Source organism: Glandiceps talaboti, chromosome 8, assembly GCF_964340395.1.
Source record: "Glandiceps talaboti chromosome 8, keGlaTala1.1, whole genome shotgun sequence".
In the NCBI taxonomy this organism is placed as follows: Eukaryota; Metazoa; Hemichordata; class Enteropneusta; family Spengelidae; genus Glandiceps; species Glandiceps talaboti.
The window spans coordinates 10,855,061-10,878,139 of NC_135556.1; the positions used below are offsets into that span (position 1 = coordinate 10,855,061).

Below are 23,079 nucleotides of genomic sequence, written 5' to 3' on the forward strand. Positions count from 1 at the left end.
TTTACGTTTATCGTTATTTGTTCTTTTGTAAGTACCCGATATCTACATCTCACACAATACCATAGGACCACAGGTGTTCTCGGACCCAATCTCATACTTTGAGTAACCAACCAGAATCCATTTTACAATATAAGACTCAACGTTTGAAATTGAAAGAAAGAGAACCACCAAACAATAACAACCACATCGTTGTCTGCATTCTGTGCTTGACTTCTTTTCAAACAGAACACTCTGAAGTAGTGTACCCGTATGTTTCGGCACATTACGCGTTCTCATTCATTGAGTAAAATTCACTCAGCACTCTCATGTGGCTTGAGAACACCTATGGTATTGTGTCAGATGTAAGTATTGGGCACTCACAAAAGAACAAATGACAATAAACGTAACAGCTAAAAAGAAATTGCACTGAGTACACTACATCAGATTTTAATCAGACCATATAACCAGAGCATGAGAACGACTTGATTAGCACAAGACCTTCAACTGACAGACAACACTCAATCCGGGAATATCACACAGTATAAATCATAATCTCTCATGCAGTCCAGTCTGACAAAAACCTTTGCTATCTATTTTATTCATTCCTGACAAAACATCTTTATCCTCTCCTGAGATTGATTTTACGACCAGACACAGCTATAAAATGGATTGGTTATAAATTAGCAATGTGACAACAAGAGATACATATTCTCACGAGATACAAACATGTTGCAGTGATCATTTCTACTCAGAAAGTCGAACATTTTGGAAGTCAAACCCAAATTTTCCTTTGTAACTATGAACCCAGAGTTTATGAACATCCATTCTTGCTGGTTAGATAATGTTGCAGTCACTCCAGTTATTCTGTTTTGACATACTGTAAACCTAGATATTTTCACTACTAGAAAATTTTGCATATGGTACACCCTAAGCAGTATTGAATCACCTGTGGGTGAACTTATTTTTTTTGTACCTGCATACATGATAAATCACAACAAAATTTTTTTTTTTTTCATATCCGTACCCAAATATCAGCGCCCTCAATGGCAATCATGATTTCAGTCTGTTACTGCACATTAGTGTTATCTTGTCGATGGAGGCAATAGGGATTACATAAGGGAGATGGATGGATGGATGTAAGGTATGTATGCATGTGTGTGTGTGTGTGTGTGTGTGTGTGTGTGTGTGTGTGTGTGTGTGTGTGTGTGTGTGTGTGTGTGCGTGTGTGTGTGTGTATGGATGGATGTATGTATGTATGTATGTATGTATGTATGTATGTACATGTATGTATGTATGTATGTATGTATGTATGTATGTATGTATGTATGTATGTATGTATGTATGTATGTATGTATGTATTATCTATCTATCTATCTATCTATCTATCTATCTATCTATCTATCTATCTATCTATCTATCTATCTATCTATCTAATATACATACAGATACAATATATATATGTATATGAAGTACAAGAATTACTACTGACACTTTCAGATGATATTTAGCTATGCTTAGTAATCACACAGGAGATTCCAGTGTCAACAAATCCCATCTGGACAAATGATGGAGGCGTGATTTGACTAACAATAAAAAGTACCTGAGGGTGAATTTCTTTAGACATGACACACATGAAGGACTATAAGATGGAATACAGTTGTGACAGCCCTGTGATCAAATTGCTATATTAATTCTCAACGAGTATATAGTTAGGTGTAAATCTTTCTGTTGGTCTGTTCAGCTGTGAGTTTCAGCCATCCTTGTTGATACAAACATGTCCTGTTGACAATACTGCTTCAACTTTTATTTTACCAGCATCTACTTCTGCCACATGAGGTGTTTCTAGAAGTACTTTAATAGTAGTCTAGCTGCTAGACCTCAGGCTTTCTTCTGATACATGTATGAGGGTGGAACTATCACCCTCACTTGCAACCTTTGGTTGACTTCACAGTGAGCAGAATAGCCCGAGGGGTCTAGCCGCAAGACCTCAGGCTTTCTTCTGATACTGATAGATGCATGTATGAGGGTGGAACTATCCCCCTCACTAACGACCTTTGGTCTCATTCACAGTGAGTAGAATAGCCCGAGGGGGTCTAGCAGCAAGACTAGGTAGCAACACCACACCACACTGTATGAACTGAATACTGACTAGTAGGAAACAAAATTTATTGATTTTTAAAGCTAGCAGGCACATAACGTAACACCTTGATTTTGTGATCAATGAGAGAACTCTTAGAACACCATCCACTGTGATACTACAGATCTCAAATGACATACATACATACATACATACATACATACATACATACATACGTACGTACGTACATACATACGTACATACATACATACATACATACATACATACATACATACATACATACAAAGGAACATGCTCGCACAATGGAAGTGCTACCTGAGTGTACAAGTCTCTATTTCTTTTATTTGATTGTCTGACTGTCTGTCTGTCTGTCCCCTCTAGCTTTCTTTCTACTTATCTTATCTTTTAACTCATTCTGCCTGCCTGCCTATCTGCCTGTAAAGTGTAAGTCTGTCTGTCTGTCTGTCTGTCTGTCTGTCTAGCCAGTCAGCTAGCCTTCCAGCCTTCCAGCCTTCCATACATCCATCCATCCATCAATCCATCTATCTACCTACATTTACACAATCTATCTATCTGTCAGTCTGCATGCATGTCTGACTGTCTAAGTATTTATTCATTTATCTGTCTGGCTATATTTCTGCCAATGCCCCCTGTCTCTTAGTCTTACTATGTTTATGTCAAGTCAATGCCTTGATGATTGATTCGCAATATCTTGGTGTCAAACAGTCTGAATACATGTTATCAAACTTCTAACGTTTTAATAACTTTTGCTAGATATACATCAATACCTGTCCATTACATTTATTTATACTGCTAGAAATGGTAACACAAAATTACTAAACAACAGCTTTGCACAGTTCTGTATATTCGCTTTCACTTTCAATGATCACAGAATTTAATCAAAGCTGTACTAGACAAGGTGAACAGTGCCTACAGGACAAGATCTGTGTCATCCATCTTGGCTACTGTGTCTGGTCTGGAAAGGTTTCACTTGCTATTGCAGCAACAGCTGTTGATGAACCAATTAAGGATTTGGGTTGAAATCAGCCGAGAGATGCACATACCATCTGCTTTAACTCATAACAAAGTAGCTTGTCTGGCAGTAGCCGGGGCCTGTCAGCATGATCTCTCAAACAGACTGACAGGGAATAACAGGACACGTGCACGACATGTGTGTATGTGGTTCATGTCTTCTCTATATTGTATGACAGAAAGCTTCTTAGAGAATATCATATCGGAGCCCAAACTAACTGATGCAATTATAAAATTGCTGACTTTTTGTTTATTGTGTGTATGGGGTTCATGTCTTTGCAGTATTCCTGACAGACAGCTTCCGAGGGGGGAATATTATACCAGAGTCAAAACTTACCGACGCAATTATAAGATCTCCAACTTTTTGTTTATCATTCCAGTTAGTGACTCGGTTAGTCAGTTGGTGAAGGAATCGTGTGTGACTTTCAAGAATTTCCGGGATTTTATAAAAGATAACGTCTACCATTCCGGGTTCGATGACACCTGCATTTTCTGAACTTTTCAATGGCTTCATGTATACCTAGAACAGAAGACAGACGGTACATTTTAGTGACACGTTTATGATACCAGACTAGCGGCACGTATACAGACAGAACTACATAATACAGTAAAGTACGACACAGTTCTTGGGTCATTCACACAAAAATCGACACAAAAGGAAATCGACACTTAGTTACCTGACGAAGGATAATTCTAATAGTGGACATAATCTGTCAATCCTCTACACTGCATCATGTACAATATCTACTTCACACAGAAAACTTTTCAATTGTGAGCAATTTTTAAGAGTTCTTTATTCTAATTTTCACCTAAACACAAAAAAAATAACAAATTTCATCAACTGATAACACCTAGACACAATCTTCCCCTTGAATACATATTTTAGAACATATAAATATTTTCAGTCGTCGACCTGTCAGCATTTTGCAATCATAATTAGATTCCAGTATTTTTTTTTTTTTTTAATGTTTATCTCATTTTTATTTTCGTCCGACATATCGTTCCATTAATCATTCCTTGGCTCCCTTTACGTCAGATTTATTAGGCCTAGGGTAACAAAAGGTCATTTGAGGAGACAGAGTCATCACTTATTTACAACAGGTCACGGCCTTACGACCTGCCACTTTTCGCACTTTGACCTTTCACCATGTCACTGAAGATTTCATAACATAATATTGACCATTAAATGCTGTTTTATTTTCTATTTCTGTGATAATTTCATTATGGGTTACCTGCACCTATTGTGCTAGGACCATTGTCTTTATACACTGTCAACTGACATGGTATGTTATTCCTTTTAATATCTGTATAAAGTGCATTCTCCAAATTTGTTCATTGTGCAAGTGATTAATTGTCACACCTCCCTGTCTGACCTTTAAAGTACCGTATTCATATTTCTATAAGGACAGTCCTGACAACTAGCCGATACAATCTTGCACTCAAAAGGAGTCAAGTCAGTTGGCAACAAAACTACAAATTTGTATTTGCATTTGAAAGGATAAATTTTAGTTTTGAACATGCTGAGTCAGTTGACAGATGATAACTAGAAAACAGGTGATGGTAGTGGTGGTGTGTTTGTGGGTGTGTGTGTGTGTGTGTGTGTGTGTGTGTGTGTGTGTGTGTGTGTGAGGTGTATGTGCGAGCAATATGTGAGTGTGTCTGTGTGTTTGTGTGCATGTGTAGTGTATGTACAAGCAATATGTGTGTGTGTGTCTATGTGCACTGCATGATGAGTACATGCATATAAAATGCATGTGTGGATGCCTGTTTGTATATATGTGTGCATGCATACATAGTGACATGCATACCTATAAGTTTCAATATTACATGTACATATATTATAACATACTAATTATCAAATTGTCAGTTTCCTTTCAAACGCTAGATATTTGTAAACCAAGTGTGGGCAATACAGAATACAACCGAACAGGAACATTTATTTGGTACACAAATAATGGCAGGCTAGTGAAGAAAAAAGTAGAAAGGTCACAACCTAACGGTTTATCAATGAAATAGACAGAATACTAGAAATAGTTCTGGAGACTTGCTTCATTGGTCAAGCGAGATTTCAGTATAACCTAACACTAAGAAAGAATGTCTGGGCTAGTCACTCGGGACAGTAGGGGCGAATGAATGTCAAGTGTTACCATGAAGAAAATCTCTCTGTATGGGGTTGGTTGTATGCACTTTGAGAAGCAAGATTGAGTATTACTGTTTATACTAATTATCACACAAGCCCATATCGATATCGTAAAACAAGACAATTCCTTCTGTTTCTAATGAAGATAATCCACTCCAATCATTCAACCAGGTATCATTTCAGTCGTACTGTACATGTATTTCGCTAAACTAATAAACTACATCAGAGCATCAGACAATTTTTCCATAAAACGAAGTTCACGATATCTAGATCATGTTTACACTAGAATAAATACAACAAGTAACTACATAGGCATCACAAGATATTGAAAATTCCACGGTAAAAACATGAGGGCTTGAATAATCCTAGCTGCAATAACTGTAGCCTTCATTTTGTTCGGAAAAATTTTCATTTTTTTCACTTCTACTATTCAAATTTTTTTTCACTTTTTTCTTTTCTGTTTAACCTACTGTTAAAACTTGAAGGACTAATGCTATAACAACACTATTTCAGTTATATCAACTGCCATTTCATTTTTTTTTTCATTGTTTTGCTCATCCTTCAGACAGCCAAAATTCACAAAATCAAAATGGTAGTTAGCTGAAATAGTGTAGTAGCATTTTAATAAAAAAAAATAGTCCTGTAATGTCTATTTTTCATTGAGGTTTGCACACAAAATGGAAGGTCTAATGTCAAGATCGTCACAGAATGGAAAATTACAAATTATAGTTATCGTCTTGTCTCTGTACGATGTCCCTGTACGATATCGTTACAATTTACACCTCTACTGGTTTAGAGTAGAGAACATGATGGCATCCAGACTACTATAGTTACTGCAGTTAAAATATTCCTGAACATGTAATATTAAAAATATGAACGATAAAAATACACTATGAAACAGACTTGTAAGTTATCACAATTTTAATCTTTTTGATTCTTACTTTGTATTTTTTTCTACATCAGCACACAAAAAAACATTCATTAGTTCTCCAGTGTTTTTGCTAAGAGTAGTAAGTTGGTAAAATCTACATCACAAAGTTCACAAGGTTTTTTTCCCCAAAGATACCCTCAAAAATATGGCACAAAATTCATCATTTTTTTTTATCAGAGTTACCCTCCAAAATTACGGAAATTTTATTGTACTTACTCCTCTGTTACCGGGGTTACCAACCTTTACAAAAACCTTACCTAATGTTATTGGTTGCATTAAACTGAGTTAATTTTTATATCATTTTGACCTCTATTCAAACTTTGTAGTTGTATCAAACAGAGCCAGTGAACAGTAACCTTCAACACGCTGTATATAGACTTTGTGACACTTTGACACCAAAAAAACAGATTACAGTGTCACGGGCATGGATTTATGGGTTGACTGTACAATTCCTCTCTTGAGCACAATTAATGTCAAGTTTATATGGAGATTGATATCAACGTTAACAGCTATTCGTGTTGTACTTGACAATAACCATTACAGTATCTTGATGAATTCTATCAAGATTCAGTGTCAAGTTCATTAATGTAAGTCTGTAAATGGGGAGAGTCATTGCTACATGAATTAGTAGCTATACTTCTACATTTGAAGGATGAATTGCTTGAAGTGTATTCTTAAGCTTGTGTTTGAGAGATCACTGTCAAGATCAGCTAATGATGAAGGTTCTACGCTATTCTAGTATAGTCTATTTACGAGGGGGGAGGGGGGCTATTGAGATACAACATTACCTGGTCATACCTACCTAGCGCTGTGATGCGAGGGAGGTATGACCAGCAACCAATGTATCTTAACGTTAACAGCACCGTAAACAGGCCACTACAGGTATGACAGTGACTACGCAATAGCGTTCTATTAACTTTGTGAAAGAACAACGTTTTCCCTAGTCGCTCATTTATTTATATGATATTGGATATGAACCTACAAACTAGCAATTTCAATCAATATCTATTTTCATACAAGGTGAGTTTGCTTAGCTTTGAATCATGGTCAATATATCATTTTATCATTGATATGAAGTACAAGTACTTTTTATAACTTAATGTAGAATGCACATCAGACACATTTCTCAGAAAAGCAAAGTTCTTAAAGCCTCTCCAAACTTACCATATGAAAATTTATTCCTGGACCTTTTGAAATAATCATAGAAATTTGGGGTACACATCTTGTTTTCAAGTAACTCCACAACATTTTCATTTTCCCAGAGTTAAAAAAAATATTTGGCAGCCATATTGGATTCTAAATCTGGGTTAATTTTGATATCATTTTGACCTCTATATCAAATATTTGTTTGGCCACCCCTTAATTTTTATTCATGATTTTAACTGAGAATGGATTTCTGTTTCCTTGAACATAAAATACAGCAAAAGTTAAATCCTTGTATTTCTGAGGTACATGTTACTTTAAATTAACCCTGTTATTGACTGTATACCACTGAAGGCTAGCTTTAGCATGTAAACATTTATCTGTTTGACTGCGGAGTGTGTCACATGTGGTCCGAAAAGTGTCAATCATACACTAGTTCACTGATTTACTGATATCATTTACAATCGTAAATGATCGGAAGTTGTCAAAAATCTTAACCACAAAGGAATTGTTTATGGAGAATCATTCATTACAAATTCCAAATGACACAATTGCTCCCTTCTTGTCGGCCATCATTTCTCATTAAAAATCATGTCTGTACATTTTAGAAACAATTTACTCCCCTGTACAAATTAAGTCACTTCTTGATCAATGTTTACCTCTGATTGTCTGCTGCTTGGGTATTGTAGGTTGTTCGTGAAAAAATTTAAAAAAAAAAAAAAATTGTGGTTCCAAAACTCAATCAGACAGCGAAATACAATCACTTTAAAATGGTAAAATTAGAAACGATGTGACATTTCTATCGACTATAATTTATTCATCATCTATACTCTATTTAGTTGTCATCTATTTTAATATTGTCATACTAGGCACGCAGTGTCCATTTTCTTAATTATTTTGATGTGGCAGCAGAAATTTTCATAAATAATTTGTTAGGAAGGAAATTAATATCAACTTATCAATATATTGAAATGTTAGAGAGCCTGCATATGATGTATTATTAAGTACTAGTATACAAACTTTCAAGTTTCATTACCTGCAACTGGAATGTTTTTTGAAACTCTTTTGTCAGATATAATGACTTACTTGTAGTATTGTTTACTCTGAACTGTAGTGAATCACCTGTTAGTAGACGAACTTGTGTAGCTGTACACATAACATGGTAGAATACGTCAAATCAAAGCAAATTTATTTTTGGGTCCACACCCTAAAATCAGCGCCCTCAACGAGTCATGATTTCACCTTCTCACTATACCATCTATAGACATGACAGACCTATATTTGACACGTACAATGTCTCATTATTGGTATTTTAACCATTTTTAATGAAAATATTCTTGGTTGTCTGACCGAAAAAATAGTATTCGAGTTACAGCTAGAGCACCTTTAAAGTTTGAATGCAAAATGTACACATGTCACATCCTAAACCCATGCCTTAAAGATACTCATGGCGGGTTGTGTGATCTAAAGTAATGTCAACAACAGAAACTAGTAGAATCCACTACACAAGGACAGCTGCCAACTAAAATAGCGACAAGTCAGCAGACAGCCTGCAGATACCAGACTTTTTTTTGAAAGACCTGAAATGTTGAAATGCCGACACCGGGCAGGTATGTCCCCCTATCAGGTGTGAAGCAGGTTATCAACCCAGACTTTCTAAACAAAAGGGCTAAGAACCTCCCAGGTATACTCAGGTCTCAAAGTCTAAAATTGCACATTCTCTACCAGACATCTTAATACCCCTCAGGTGACTTGAGGTAGAAAACAACCAAATGTACCTTTTTATGCCTATACACACCAGTGTATCGTCTAATTTCTAAAGCCAATTTGACATGCCACTGACGCACACAATTTCTAGTGACACACCAATATTGGGTTTTTTCCTACTTTCTTACTATGTGGTGCCTCACAAGTAATGATAATTTTTTATGATTTTGACATGCAACAATAAAATTTGGCTATCATTAGACGGCACACTGACAGAGACCATGCTACAAGACAGGGTACAAATGCCTTCAACAACCTAGCTGTACTGGTCATTACTCTATCAGACACTGGGACCGGAGTATCGATATTGATATTCAACTGTCAAGATGTAGAGAATATGTCTAATACTTTGTTGTTAAAATTATTACAAAGACAACAACGAAAACTGTTGTCAGTGGCCTGCAAAGCCATTCCAAGGACTTTGTTTCCATGAATTCAGCCAAGCTTTCTTGTTGACTTGAACTGCTGATGTCACAATGGAATAACCAGTCAACAATCTCCATACAAAGGTTGTCAATTTACTTAAAGGCCAGAGATTCAATCCCAGGTTCTCGCATTAGTGTAATCTCATCAGTGGAGCCAAAAGAACAACTGTAGTACATATGATCATTCTTTGGTTTGGACCAACATTTTCTTTTCTTGCTCTACGACACTGTTTTTCCATATCCTAACATTTAACGCTAAATTAGAACTAGGCCTTTCAGTAATGTGGGGGTGGGATGGGAGGAGTGGAGAGTGGGATGGTGTTGGGGAGGTGTCACTTGGGGAGGTGTCACCTCCTCATGGTCTATGACCACTGTCTGCTGATCTAGTAATCGATGTTCAAGCCCTCTAGTCAAACCAATCTCATAGAGGACACTACCCATTGTTGGGTTCATCACGTTTTGATCATTTTAACTTGAAAAGAATAACTCACTGTACACATGTACACCTGTATCAATGACAACACTGCCTACACAAACAACTCATTAGTCATCAACATCCATTTACATATATTGTAAGACAGTGAGTTGGGCTGAAATGTTTTCTGAAGTTTACATTTGATGACATATAATGAATACAAGAATAGAGTGGTTGAATTTCTCTGTGAATAGGAAGGTTTTATGAAAGCAGAATGGTTGGATTAGATCAGAATGGTTGGACTAGATCAGAATGGTTGGATTAGATCAGAATGGTTGGGTTGGATTAGATCAGTATGGTTGGATTAGATCAGAATGGTTGGATTAGATCAGAATGGTTGGATTAGATCACTTTGTGAAATCAGAACGGTTGGATCGGATCACTTTAGATCAGAATGGTTGGACTAGATCAGAATGGTTGGATTGGATCACTTAAGATCAGAATGGATGGACTAGATCAGAATGGTTGGACTAGATCAAAATAGTTGGACTGGATCACTTTATCAGATCAGAATGGTTGGACAAAATGACTTATTGCGATCAGAATGATTGGACTGGATCACTTTGTGAGATCAGAATGGTTGGACTAGATAAGAATGGTTGGATTAGATCAGAATGGTTGGACTAGATCAAAATAGTTGGACTGGATCACTTTATCAGATCAGAATGGTTGGACTAAATGACTTATTGCGATCAGAATGATTGGACTGGATCACTTTGTGAGATCAGAATGGTTGGACTAGATAAGAATGGTTGGATTAGATCAGAATGGTTGGGCTGGATCACTTTATCAGATCAGAATGGTTGGACTAGATCAGAATGGTTGGACTAGATCAGAATGGTTGGACTGGATCACTTTGTGAGATCAGAATGGTTGGACTAGATCAGAATGGTTGGATCGGATCACTTTGTGAAATCAGAATGGTTGGATTGGATCAGAATGGTTGGACTAGATCAGAATGGTTGGACTAGATCAGAATGGTTGGACTAGATCAGAATGGTTGGACTAGATCAGAATGGTTGGACTAGATCAGAATGGTTGGACTAGATCAGAATGGTTGGACTGGATCAGAATGGTTGGACTGGATCAGAATGGTTGGACTAGATCAGAATGGTTGGACTAGATCAGAATGGTTGGACTAGATCAGAATGGTTGGATTAGATCAGAATGGTTGGATTAGATCAGAATGGTTGGACTGGATCAGAATGGTTGGACTAGATCAGAATGGTTGGGTTGGATTAGATCAGAATGGTTGGGTTGGATTAGATCAGAATGGTTGGGTTGGATCACTTTGTGAAATCAGAATGGTTGGACTAGATCAGAATGGTTGGACTAGATCAGAATGGTTGGGTTGGATTAGATCAGAATGGTTGGGTTGGATTAGATCAGAATGGTTGGGTTGGATTAGATCAGAATGGTTGGGCTGGATCACTTTGTGAAATCAGAATGGTTGGACTAGATCAGAATGGTTGGACTAGATCAGAATGGTTGGACTAGATCAGAATGGTTGGACTAGATCAGAATGGTTGGACTAGATCAGAATGGTTGGACTGGATCACTTTGTGAGATCAGAATGGTTGGACTAGATCAGAATGGTTGGATTAGATCAGAATGGTTGGATTAGATCAGAATGGTTGGATTAGATCAGAATGGTTGGATTAGATCAGAATGGTTGGACTAGATCAGAATGGTTGGACTAGATCAGAATGGTTGGACTAGATCAGAATGGTTGGACTAGATCAGAATGGTTGGACTAGATCAGAATGGTTGGACTAGATCAGAATGGTTGGACTAGATCAGAATGGTTGGATTAGATCAGAATGGTTGGACTGGATCACTTTGTGAGATCAGAATGGTTGGACTAGATCAGAATGGTTGGATTAGATCAGAATGGTTGGACTAGATCAGAATGGTTGGACTAGATCAGAATGGTTGGACTAGATCAGAATGGTTGGACTAGATCAGAATGGTTGGATTAGATCAGAATGGTTGGACTAGATCAGAATGGTTGGACTAGATCAGAATGGTTGGACTAGATCAGAATGGTTGGACTAGATCAGAATGGTTGGACTGGATCACTTTGTGAGATCAGAATGGTTGGACTAGATAAGAATGGTTGGACTAGATCAGAATGGTTGGATTAGATCAGAATGGTTGGATTAGATCAGAATGGTTGGATTAGATCAGAATGGTTGGATTAGATCAGAATGGTTGGATTAGATCAGAATGGTTGGGTTGGATTAGATCAGAATGGTTGGGTTGGATTAGATCAGAATGGTTGGGTTGGATTAGATCAGAATGGTTGGATTAGATCAGAATGGTTGGACTAGATCAGAATGGTTGGACTAGATCAGAATGGTTGGACTAGATCAGAATGGTTGGACTAGATCAGAATGGTTGGACTAGATCAGAATGGTTGGATTAGATCAGAATGGTTGGATTAGATTACTTTGTGAGATCAGAATGGTTGGACTAGATCAGAATGGTTGGATTAGATCAGAATGGTTGGATTAGATTACTTTGTGAGATCAGAATGGTTGGACTGAGCAGAATGGTTGGACTGGATCATTTGTGAGATCAGAATGGTTGGACTGGATCACTTTGTGAGATCAGAATGGTTGGACTGGATCACTTTGTGAGATCAGAATGGTTGGACTGGATCACTTTGTGAGATCAGAATGGTTGGATTAGATCACTTTGAGAGATCAGAATGGTTGGACTAGATCAGAATGGTTGGACTGAGCAGTATGGTTGGACTGGATCACTTTGTGAGATCAGAATGGTTGGACTGAGCAGAATGGTTGGACTAGATCAGAATGGTTGGACTGGATCACTTTGTGAGATCAGAATGGTTGGATTAGATCACTTTGAGAGATCAGAATGGTTGGACTAGATCAGAATGGTTGGACTGAGCAGTATGGTTGGACTGGATCACTTTGTGAGATCAGAATGGTTGGATTAGATCACTTTGAGAGATCAGAATGGTTGGACTAGATCAGAAAGGTTGGACACAATCACAGCAGCCTTTCTGAGTCTAAAGGTTAGTGATAAAGATATAAGCAACAGTGTACTCTGGCATTCTGTCAAAGTATGGATATTTGACACACTTACACCATTAAATATCCCAGATACTTTAGTCACTATCTTATCTTCATCCATACTTCAAATCACAATGCCAACAGAAAGAAGCCAATTATGTTGAAAGCCGATGACGTCATGGAGTTCAAAAACATCCCTGGGCTGACTTGGATACAAAGGAACAAAAACAAGACTTAACGAAAACATTGTACAGTTTGTTGTAATACACACCAATTAGAGATTGGCACATCCTATTAGTCCAGCCTCACTCCAAGCCTACTTTATCAACATACAGGAAACCAAAAACTCACTTATATAATTCTACTTTTCAAATGTTAATTGAAGACTTACTCTCCTTGTTAATGGAATAGCTAAATCTCTTTATTTCATGGTTAGGATGGGTGAACCTTGAGGTTAGGTTTCACCCCCCCCCCCCCCCACCCCCTTGAAGAAATACTGCACAACATTTACAAATGCTGTGATATGAAAGCTTGTGGAGGTCATTACAATTAAACATCTATATCTCTTTATTTTCATGTTTTGGAGGGGTGTACAGGTTGGATTTACACCTCCCCCCCCCCCCCCCCCCCGATACATATCCCATAATAATTCAGTCAATTCAACTGCTCTTTAAATTGATCATCCACAGAGTCTTAGAAATGTAATTTTTTTTTTATTCTTGCATTTCGACATAACAAAATCAATGTATTTATTTTTCATTTTCTATTAAGACCATCAAATATAACCATCGATTGAGGGAGTTTTTTTTCTTCACGAATCCTAAATAAAAATGAAGAAACTGGAAATGACTGGCAAAGAAGAAAACTGATTTATGTTTGACTTACTCACATCTTGCAATTTGACTGGCAAAATTGCAAATTAATTTTCATAAATTGAGTAATTCAACCACAAAAAAATTTTAATTGTTTAAATCTAAATCTCGCCGAATTAATGAGATTATTATGGTACCTTCACAAAATTTACAAATGCTGTGATTTGAAAGCTTGGGAGGTCATTATGACTACACACCTGAATATCTTTATTCATGTATGCGTGATAGGTAAGACCTAGAAACAAATAATTCTTTGGTTCTGGTTACCCAACCCCACCTAGTTTTTCACTGCTGACCTTAAACTTGTTTTAACATATTTGGAAAAAAACACAATAAAATCAGGAAAATTATGAAGTCCCGCCAGAAATAGTGGACATGGAAACTGACATCAACTTAAAAAGACAATATAAAACTGTTCTTCCAATCTGTAATGGCTGTACATGTGATGGGGAGAAACCAAGAACACAGAGACCATTTGGAAAACACATTACCTGAATTAGAAGCTAACAACTGAAAGTAAAATATATAAAATATAAAATCGACCTACCCAACCTATTTTAAACTTGATCGGAACCATACAATTTTTTTTTATTAGGTCTAAGCCGTGAGGTTTGATGTACAAATAAACAAGAAAAATAACATGTTTATCATCTTTGTTTTGAGAAAGAAACTATGATATTGATATATACCAATCTCTTCACATCATATTAAAGTTTGTAAATTTAGCAGTTTTTTAAATTAAAATGAGATTAAATCAAGAGTAATTTGTATATATCGCTCAAAATCTGTAAATGTTATTCTTGGTATTTTCAGATTTCACAAAAGTGGGGTTTTCTGGTTTCCTAGTGTCTATTAGCTGAATCTATCACTCTACTACGATCTGCTACAGTCTTCACTACAGCCTGTCTGCTGGTTGATTCTAGCACTCCACTACACTCACTTACCATAGCCTGTCTACTGACTGAATCTGTGATTCCACTACACTCATTCACTATAGCCTGTCTACTGACTGAATGTGTGACTCCACTACACTCATTCACTATAGCCTGTCTACTGACTGAATCTGTGAGTCCACTACACTCATTCACTACAGCCTGCCTACTGACTGGATCTGTGAGTCCACTACACTCATTCACTACAGCCTGCCTACTGACTGAATCTGTACTCTCAATAATAGATCCATGATCTGTAGTACTACCATTAGTCAGATCAGTGGATGTTTACACTCACTGCCAATTTGTTAATTGGGCAATTAGCCCATTTGTTTGTTTTAGGATTAACACTCTACTAATTAATGCAAAGTTGGTAAACTCTGATAAGACAGTGATACCACACAAAACAGTGAGAGGAAAGAATATTTATAGTGGCAATATTTAAAACTGACTGAAATGTACAGAAAATAATATTAGAAATCCAGAAAATCGTGAGAACAAAATTGATTATTCGTCCTGTCTCCTGTGGTTGCATGTAACAGTGATTAACGTTATCCCAAATGTACACAATATTTTTGTCTTAATTGCATAACCTAGTATCCAGCTTGTCAATGAGTACTCATTAGAGAAGTTTGCTGACACAGAAGAGATATACACGCAACCATGTCATTCCTATACAAAATACAAGTAACTTGTTGCATAAACGTTAACAAGGGTATTACCATTTGGACCCCTCCCTCACTTCAGGCAAAATGTACCAGGTAATGCAAGCAGGTGAAATAACAGTTTTGTTTACTACTGGAGCCCCCCCCCCCCCCCCATCCCAACACACACACGCACGCACACATGCACAGACTGACTGAACTAGCATGTCTCAATTCTCCTCATGGCGTTATTTATATTTCAAGACAGAATGGGGAGGGGCATCAGACTGTGGTCTGCCCATATGACAAATCGATCCACACCAAATTCAGGAAATTCAAACCTATTCTGACCAAAAAATCTATACCCTATCTTATACCAACAAGAGACTCTCGTCTGGAACAGTAAATGCACCTGCACAGACAATAATAGTTTGATGAGATGAAATCCATACGTAGCTGGCTGTATATACTTGTCACAGAGGACACATGCCTTGTGCTGTGAATACTAATGCAGAAAAGCATACTAATTCAAGATAGAAAATATTGAGAATACAGTATAGTGGATTCCATTGTACATTTACGGACAGTAACGTCGGTCTATCATCTGAAAGTGAAATATGCATACATGTTCTCCGTTTTAAACCAACAGGCTGCCAAACATGCCTTAAAGCTAGTAAAGGGTGACATGTCTGCTTAGGCCAAATAAAAAAAAGTTATTTGGTTCCGATTACCCGACCCTACCTAGTTTTTCACGCCGACCCTAAACTTTTTTTTCAACGTATTCGAGAAAAATAATAAAATCGCAAAAATCATGAAGTCTCGCAAGAAATAGTGGGTGCAGAAACTGACATCAACTTAAAAAGACAATATAAAACTCTTCTTCCAATCTGTAATGGCTGTACATCTGATATGAAGAAATAAATAACATAGAGACCATTTGGAAAACATGAACTAAACACTCACACATGAAAAAAATATATATAATAAAATAAAATAAAAAATCTACCTACCCTACCTATTTTAAAATTGAATGAAATCAGAACCACACAACATTTTTTTTACGCCTTATAAGCAAATAATAATATGGGAAGTAACCCCCCCCCCACATACACACTGATTGAACACACCAATGTAGCCCCCCCCCCCCCCCCCCCCCCCTAACCATGGGTAGTGCTATATGTGCTTTGTGACGGTACATATGCATATTATAAGTCAGTAAATACAGCATGGAATAGTTGAGAGGTGAAAGTGTTCCAGAGTCCAGCTGACTGTGTGGTAGGTCATACATTATTCAACACAGAGTAGGTATTCATTACGCATTTGCATGATATGCCCTTTAAACAATAGCTTCCTTTCTAGCTCCTGTGTAAACCTGTTTTTCTTAAACAGCCAAATGACTGAAGAGAAGTGTAATCGCACCACGACTTGTACAATAAACGAAAACCTAACAATTACGCCATCAGACCTATTCAGTGATCTTTCATGTCACATGCATGACTTTTTTGTAGACAGCATTCATGCATGAACGCAGTGCTGTGGTGTTCTGTAATGACTCAGTATTGATAGCATTTAAAATGCTGACTGTTCTGACAGAAAATTATTGGAATTTTACAGATAGTAGACAACTATTGACTAAACAATTCATTAAAACTGCACTACCTGCAACTCTAACATTTTCTGGAAGTTTAAATTTGGTTCTGCAGTCATGCCATAGTTTTTTTTATCACTTACTTGACTTGCAAATGTAACCCTAAGTGCTTACAAGAATGTATTAATTTACCTTCAAATAAAATAATTATAAACATTTTTGTTCACCTTCCTCATATGCATGCACGTTGAATCTCACAAGACAAAGCGTGTCCATGGCAAATGAAACCCACTGAACAATTAATGAGGAACAAGTTTCAGCTCAGTGTTTCTCGGCAATCATGCATAATATATGTGAAACTGTTAAATGGTGGCTCTAGAACCCAAAATTAGTGAAAACGCCTTTTATTTCCTGGAGTGAGTGATGGGCAAGCTGAGCACCTGCACTAACTGTTCTGTGATCCAAAGTGAGTCAGTTACATACAACAAACAGTCGAGAACCAGAGGAGAGTAATAATTCTAATTCACCAGACTGTGTGTTTTGCCCTTGGCACTGAAGTTTCACATTACGGCATAGTTCTAAACCATTGGTATCTAATGTACAATGACAACATCACTATGTGGTAATTTAAACATCTAAATTCAAATCACCACCCATCTCATTAGCCAGCTTTTCTTCAACCACACCAGTTAGCACTCAAAAGATTATAAACAGAGTCAACAAGGACACTGATCGCAAATAACTAACAGGTCAGCCGATGACCTACAATTTGCAAGGAAATCTATTCAACTCAAACGCCCGGATCAGATTTGGATTAAACTTTAAAGGTGTGAAGGTTGTCTGTCAGAGATATATTTAAGAAAGGTTGGTCCTGGACAAAAGAATAATCCTGTGTAATCCTCACGGCTTCAATGATATGATAAGATAATACTAATGTCAAATCCTGGGATTGAATCCCTGGCCTTTAATAGGTCAAGTTCAGATCTGGATTAACACTTAGATGTGAACAACTTTTCTGGCGAAGCCATAAAAAGGTTGGTCCTGAATAAAAGATTAAACCACTGCGGATTACATGTAGGATCAAAATTTGGATTAGAATGAGATCAGAACACAGGACTAATCCTATATCTAATCCATATGGCTCCACGGATACAATAACACTAATCTGAGAACCTAGGATTGAATTCCTGGACTTTAAAGAGCAGAAAAAAAATGCAGTTTCATTCAAATACTGACCTGCCAATAATAATTTGTTATTTGATAGTTTTAGGTTATACAAACATATCTGTTACTGTCAGTACACTTCATTCTCCACAAATTCTAGTCTGGGAAAAAATCTGCCTATATTTCTTTAATTTTCACATAAAACTGTTCAAAAAATGCTATTTAAAAGGAATTTTAGTACTGTGTATTACCTTCAACTGGACAGAAATTGGATGGCCTCACTCTAAAGTGCTCTTTCTAACCAAAATAAGCAACTCCTGTTTTTAAAGAAATTGTTCACAATTATTTTAGAAGTGCTCTTTATACTCAAAAATAAGTAACTATCTCTTCAAGAAATTTTTCTTGTTATATCCAAAAATAGGTGACTTTCTCCTTTCTTTTTTGGCAAGAAAATCTGGTAACCAAAATTCAGTCTGTGTCACAAAGGAATAGTTTTCAAGTAATCTGTGCCTGTAGTCCAGATGGGTTATGTCAGTTGTAAAGTATAAGTGTTCTCAGTATTAAAGCCAAGTTTTTCAAACTTTGTATGTATTTCCCTCAATTTGACATAAATCTGAAGGTCCCATTTTAAAGTTCTCCCAATACCCAGAACCGGTAACTTTCTCTTTCGGTAAAAATATCCGGCAATAAAATTCCTGACTCTGACATTTCGGAATAGTTTTCAAGTTTGCTTAATAATAACCTGAGCCTGTAGTCCAGATGGGTTATTTTTAGTCGTAGGAAGTGTTTGAAGTCAGGCAATGACATTATTCATTCATAATGCTTGTTGTCTTTTGACGTCAGCCAGAACCATCCCTGTGAAAGTATTCCCATTCAGTGTCTACAGGCTATGATAGATGATAGCAGAAGAAAAAAGAAAGCTACGGTTCCTCTTATTTCTAAAGGTTAATGACTACAGTTCAGCCACTCCAATCTGTGACTGCCATAAGATAAAGACAAAATATGTACATGTCATCATGCTGTAATATAAGTTTACCATACACCGAATATCTCTCCCTGTATAATTCAATGGAGAGCGTGTGCATCAAACCTGTACAATAATTTTCCGTATCTCACTCTGGCACACTTTTTGTACTAGTGTAAAGCACTAAATAAATTGCTCTTGAATACTATAAATTGTCTTATATATGTGAGAAAAAAAGTTCAATTTTGACATTTGACCTTGAAGGTCAATGTCAAAGTTAAATCTCGTGATACAAACAGAAAAGCCCTATCTGATAGGACAGATTGATACTTGAGAGGGGTATCATAGTTTAATACTGAGCTGTAAAACTACACACGGATTTTTAAAACAAAACATGGCTGCCAGCATGTTAATCTGCACAGGAAACAAAACAAAATCGCATCCACATATGCATGCCACTATAGCACCTCATCTTTGTTTTAGGTTTGAATGAAATCAAAGACTACATGTCAGAGATATTACTAGACCTGGACACGAACACACATGCTTCAAATAGACAGACAGACAGGCAGGCAGGCAGGCAGACAGACAGACAGACAGACAGACAGACAGACAGACAGACAGACAGACAGACAGACAGACAGACAGAATCTATTTCTAGTGCCCCCCCCCCCCCCCCCCCCCCCCCACCTCCTGGCATTACCGATTGGGGGTTAAAATTCAAAACAGTGTGATTTGTCCCCTTTGGCAGAATGTGATGTTGTTTTAAGATAACCTATTCCCAACATAATTAAAATGCCAGTGCTGTCCTTGTTGCCTGTCCTTTTCAATTTGTGAATGTTTTCCTTCTCAATAAAACCCGTTATTCATCTGTGTTTTTTTCCACACTGAGTACAAGGTCTAACCTCCTCTTCAACAGCGTTGGTGAGATTGTAAAATTGATGTCTGTGCTTTCCCGAGAGTCCACCGTGTCTATTAATGAATTTATCGGAATTTCATTCACAGCCAACTCAGTTGGGAAAAGCTATTACGACTCAATTCACCGAGTGTGAAAAAAGATAAATGTTTATGGCACATAAACTGCACTTTCTTATACTGTACATGTACCTAGCTGCGACGGCAAAGAGCTGTCGGTTAAAAAAATAAATCGTACAACATCTTGTGATTTGTGCTGAACTCCGAAATGATATCAGATAAACGATAAATCTTTATGGCACATAAAATACACTTTCTTATTTTATCTAGCTATGACAAAGATTTGTCAGTGAAAAACCAAAATTGTACACCATTTTGTGAAGTGTACTGCACTCGATCTACAGACAATATCAAAATTAATTCACTTTTGGCGTTAATTTTTAATTCTGACAAACTTGAGAAATAAAATCCATAAGCCCAAAAACGTGATCTATGGAAAAGTCTTGAAATTGATTTCCATTCAATTTGCATCTATATTGTACGTAAAATTATGAGCAGTTTGAATGACCTTTGCTCTTTGACCTTATGAATGCTGCTGTACTTGCAGGATATTTCAGGACATGCATACTTGATATGTATTCATATACCACAAGACGTTAAAATCTATCAATCAAACATGACATTTATCATATTTCCTGCTCTCCTCATCTGACTAAAAATCAAATGTTTTCTCATCAATGATGCTGGTAACCATGGAGATGACATCAGTCAGGTAATATCTTGGGTTGCCAAGCATACTCGTATAATTCCCACAGCTGGTGAATCGAGAGAGCTAGAAAGAGACTGAATCAGGTTATGGCTTTCATTCCAGGCACATTCCTAACTCACAGCAAGTGGGTAATGTTATGACAGCCTACACCAGACAGTAGTTATTCCTAGATTGTCTGACACAGACTTTTCTACATAGCTGTGCATATATATGTGTGTATCAATGAAATATCAGAACCCATAGCAATGTCTGTCTAATTGTGTTGTATTAATGTAATGATAGCATGTGGCAAACAATTAATAATATCCGCCCATATCATCCATCAATATACAGTTGTAAGAGTGAAAGTTATGGCTGTTACAGTCCCCAAGATTAGTGAAATCATTGACATTTCGGGCACCCCAGCACACTTTGCTAAAACAGGCCATTGCAGATACCAATCTGCTTGTAAAGATGATATGACCTTATCGCAATTTTAATCTAGCAGTAATTAATTTCAGTACATAATAGTAATAAATTAAAGCCAAAATGGAAAATGTACAAAATTATGTATTTTAAATGAATTCAGAATTTCACAGAATATACGATAAAACCTTCACAGTCAGGATATGGGTGTGCAAACCTTGGTAGTATGGCTTACAATTGAGCCCATGCAAGGTTGGGTCCTTCGGGTCGTACGTGTACACCCTCTGTCTGCTTATATCAGGACTGTGAAAGATTAGTATTCCTTGCCATGTGTACGCAACCTGGGACATAAATTTATAGGGAAGAGATACGAACCTACAATATCATGCACAACATTGGTAAGAACATAAATCACTTGTGTTATCATTAATTCCGTCTTAAATTCAATGAAGCAGAATTCACATCAAAACAAATTTGGACAGACATAACGATGATACTTGAATATAACGCTATATTCATTGTGTGTCTTTTTCATACTTTTGCTAGAAAAACATCAAAACTTTAATCTCATATAAGCATTGGCAGAAAAATATTTGAAAATATCATAGATTCAAATATTTATAGATTAATATTATAATTTTGTAACCAACCAATCATTGTTATTCATCAGATTAAATACTTTTTTTAATATCTTAATTTGTAATTGAACAATAGACAGATAATTCAACCGATCATGTACAGTCATCACATTACTGAATATACTAATTTATTTAAATATCTAATTACAAAATTACAGAATGTGTAATTGGACATCATCTGGCAATTAATAGTCATTGCCTGAATAATTTACTCAATCCTTTTATGTCAAAACGATTAACCAATATGCTAATTTGTCCTCAAAATAATCATCTTCATTTAGCACAATTCCATTTCAATACAATCTAAACTTGAACTTCTGATTATTGCTCTCTGTTCTTTTCAATTTATGTTAGTATGCCAAGTCAAATCTTTGAATGAATTTTTGTCAAAACGTAAATTGCCATTCAACGTTATCACAATACCTCCTTCAAAGAAAAAAGATTTACATGGCAAGGCAAGGTATGCTCTCATTTTGGATTAAACTTTTTGTTCATCTATGTCCAGGAACAACCAGTACCGGTGTAATAAACCTCTTGTGTTACACAGTGGTCAAGTAAGAAGCAAACTGTGATTGTTATTTGATGATATTTATATTTCAACTTAACCAACTGAACACCGACAATTTAATACACACGATCTTATATGATGGATTAGATGAATTTGTCTGATTTTTACATTATTGTGGATATCTTTGTCAAGAATATGGAGTTACGTCTAGTAGGTTAGGCTCATTAACACCTTGTACAAGGGCATGAAAATACCACCAAAGTCTGCATACAACAGTTTGTTGTATGCAAACACAAATGTATTCTGAAACTCTCCTGACTTGCACACCTACAGGAGGTCTCCTGAATCTGTTCTGATATTTATAGTGAGACAGACACCTATACAAGATTTCTGGAAACCCTCCTGGAAGCATTCAAATTTCGCACACCTTTGGGCGGTCTCCTGGGATCCCAAAACCATCCTGATACTGTCCTGAACGTGCTCAGCATGTGCACACACAGTGAACGCTTTTGTTAGCATGTGTAATCCTATGCATAAATATGAAACCTTGCTATCTGCGGTAGATGATAGAGTACCTGAAGTTGAATGGTTAGGTGTGAACAGGCCAGTGGCCTCCTGTGGTGAGATGACTGTGAACATGGCAAGTAGTCAG

General features: G+C 36.8%; 1 protein-coding gene across 1 annotated transcript in view; it reads right to left on the minus strand.

The window, feature by feature from the left end:
- Positions 1-23,079, minus strand: part of LOC144439179 (rho guanine nucleotide exchange factor 17-like) — a 106,404-nt gene that overhangs the window by 25,829 nt on the left and 57,496 nt on the right. Inside the window, exon 3 of the mRNA XM_078128450.1 lies at positions 3,447-3,629. Coding sequence (XP_077984576.1) covers positions 3,447-3,629 — 183 coding nt within the window. The remainder of the gene's footprint in view (positions 1-3,446; positions 3,630-23,079) is intronic.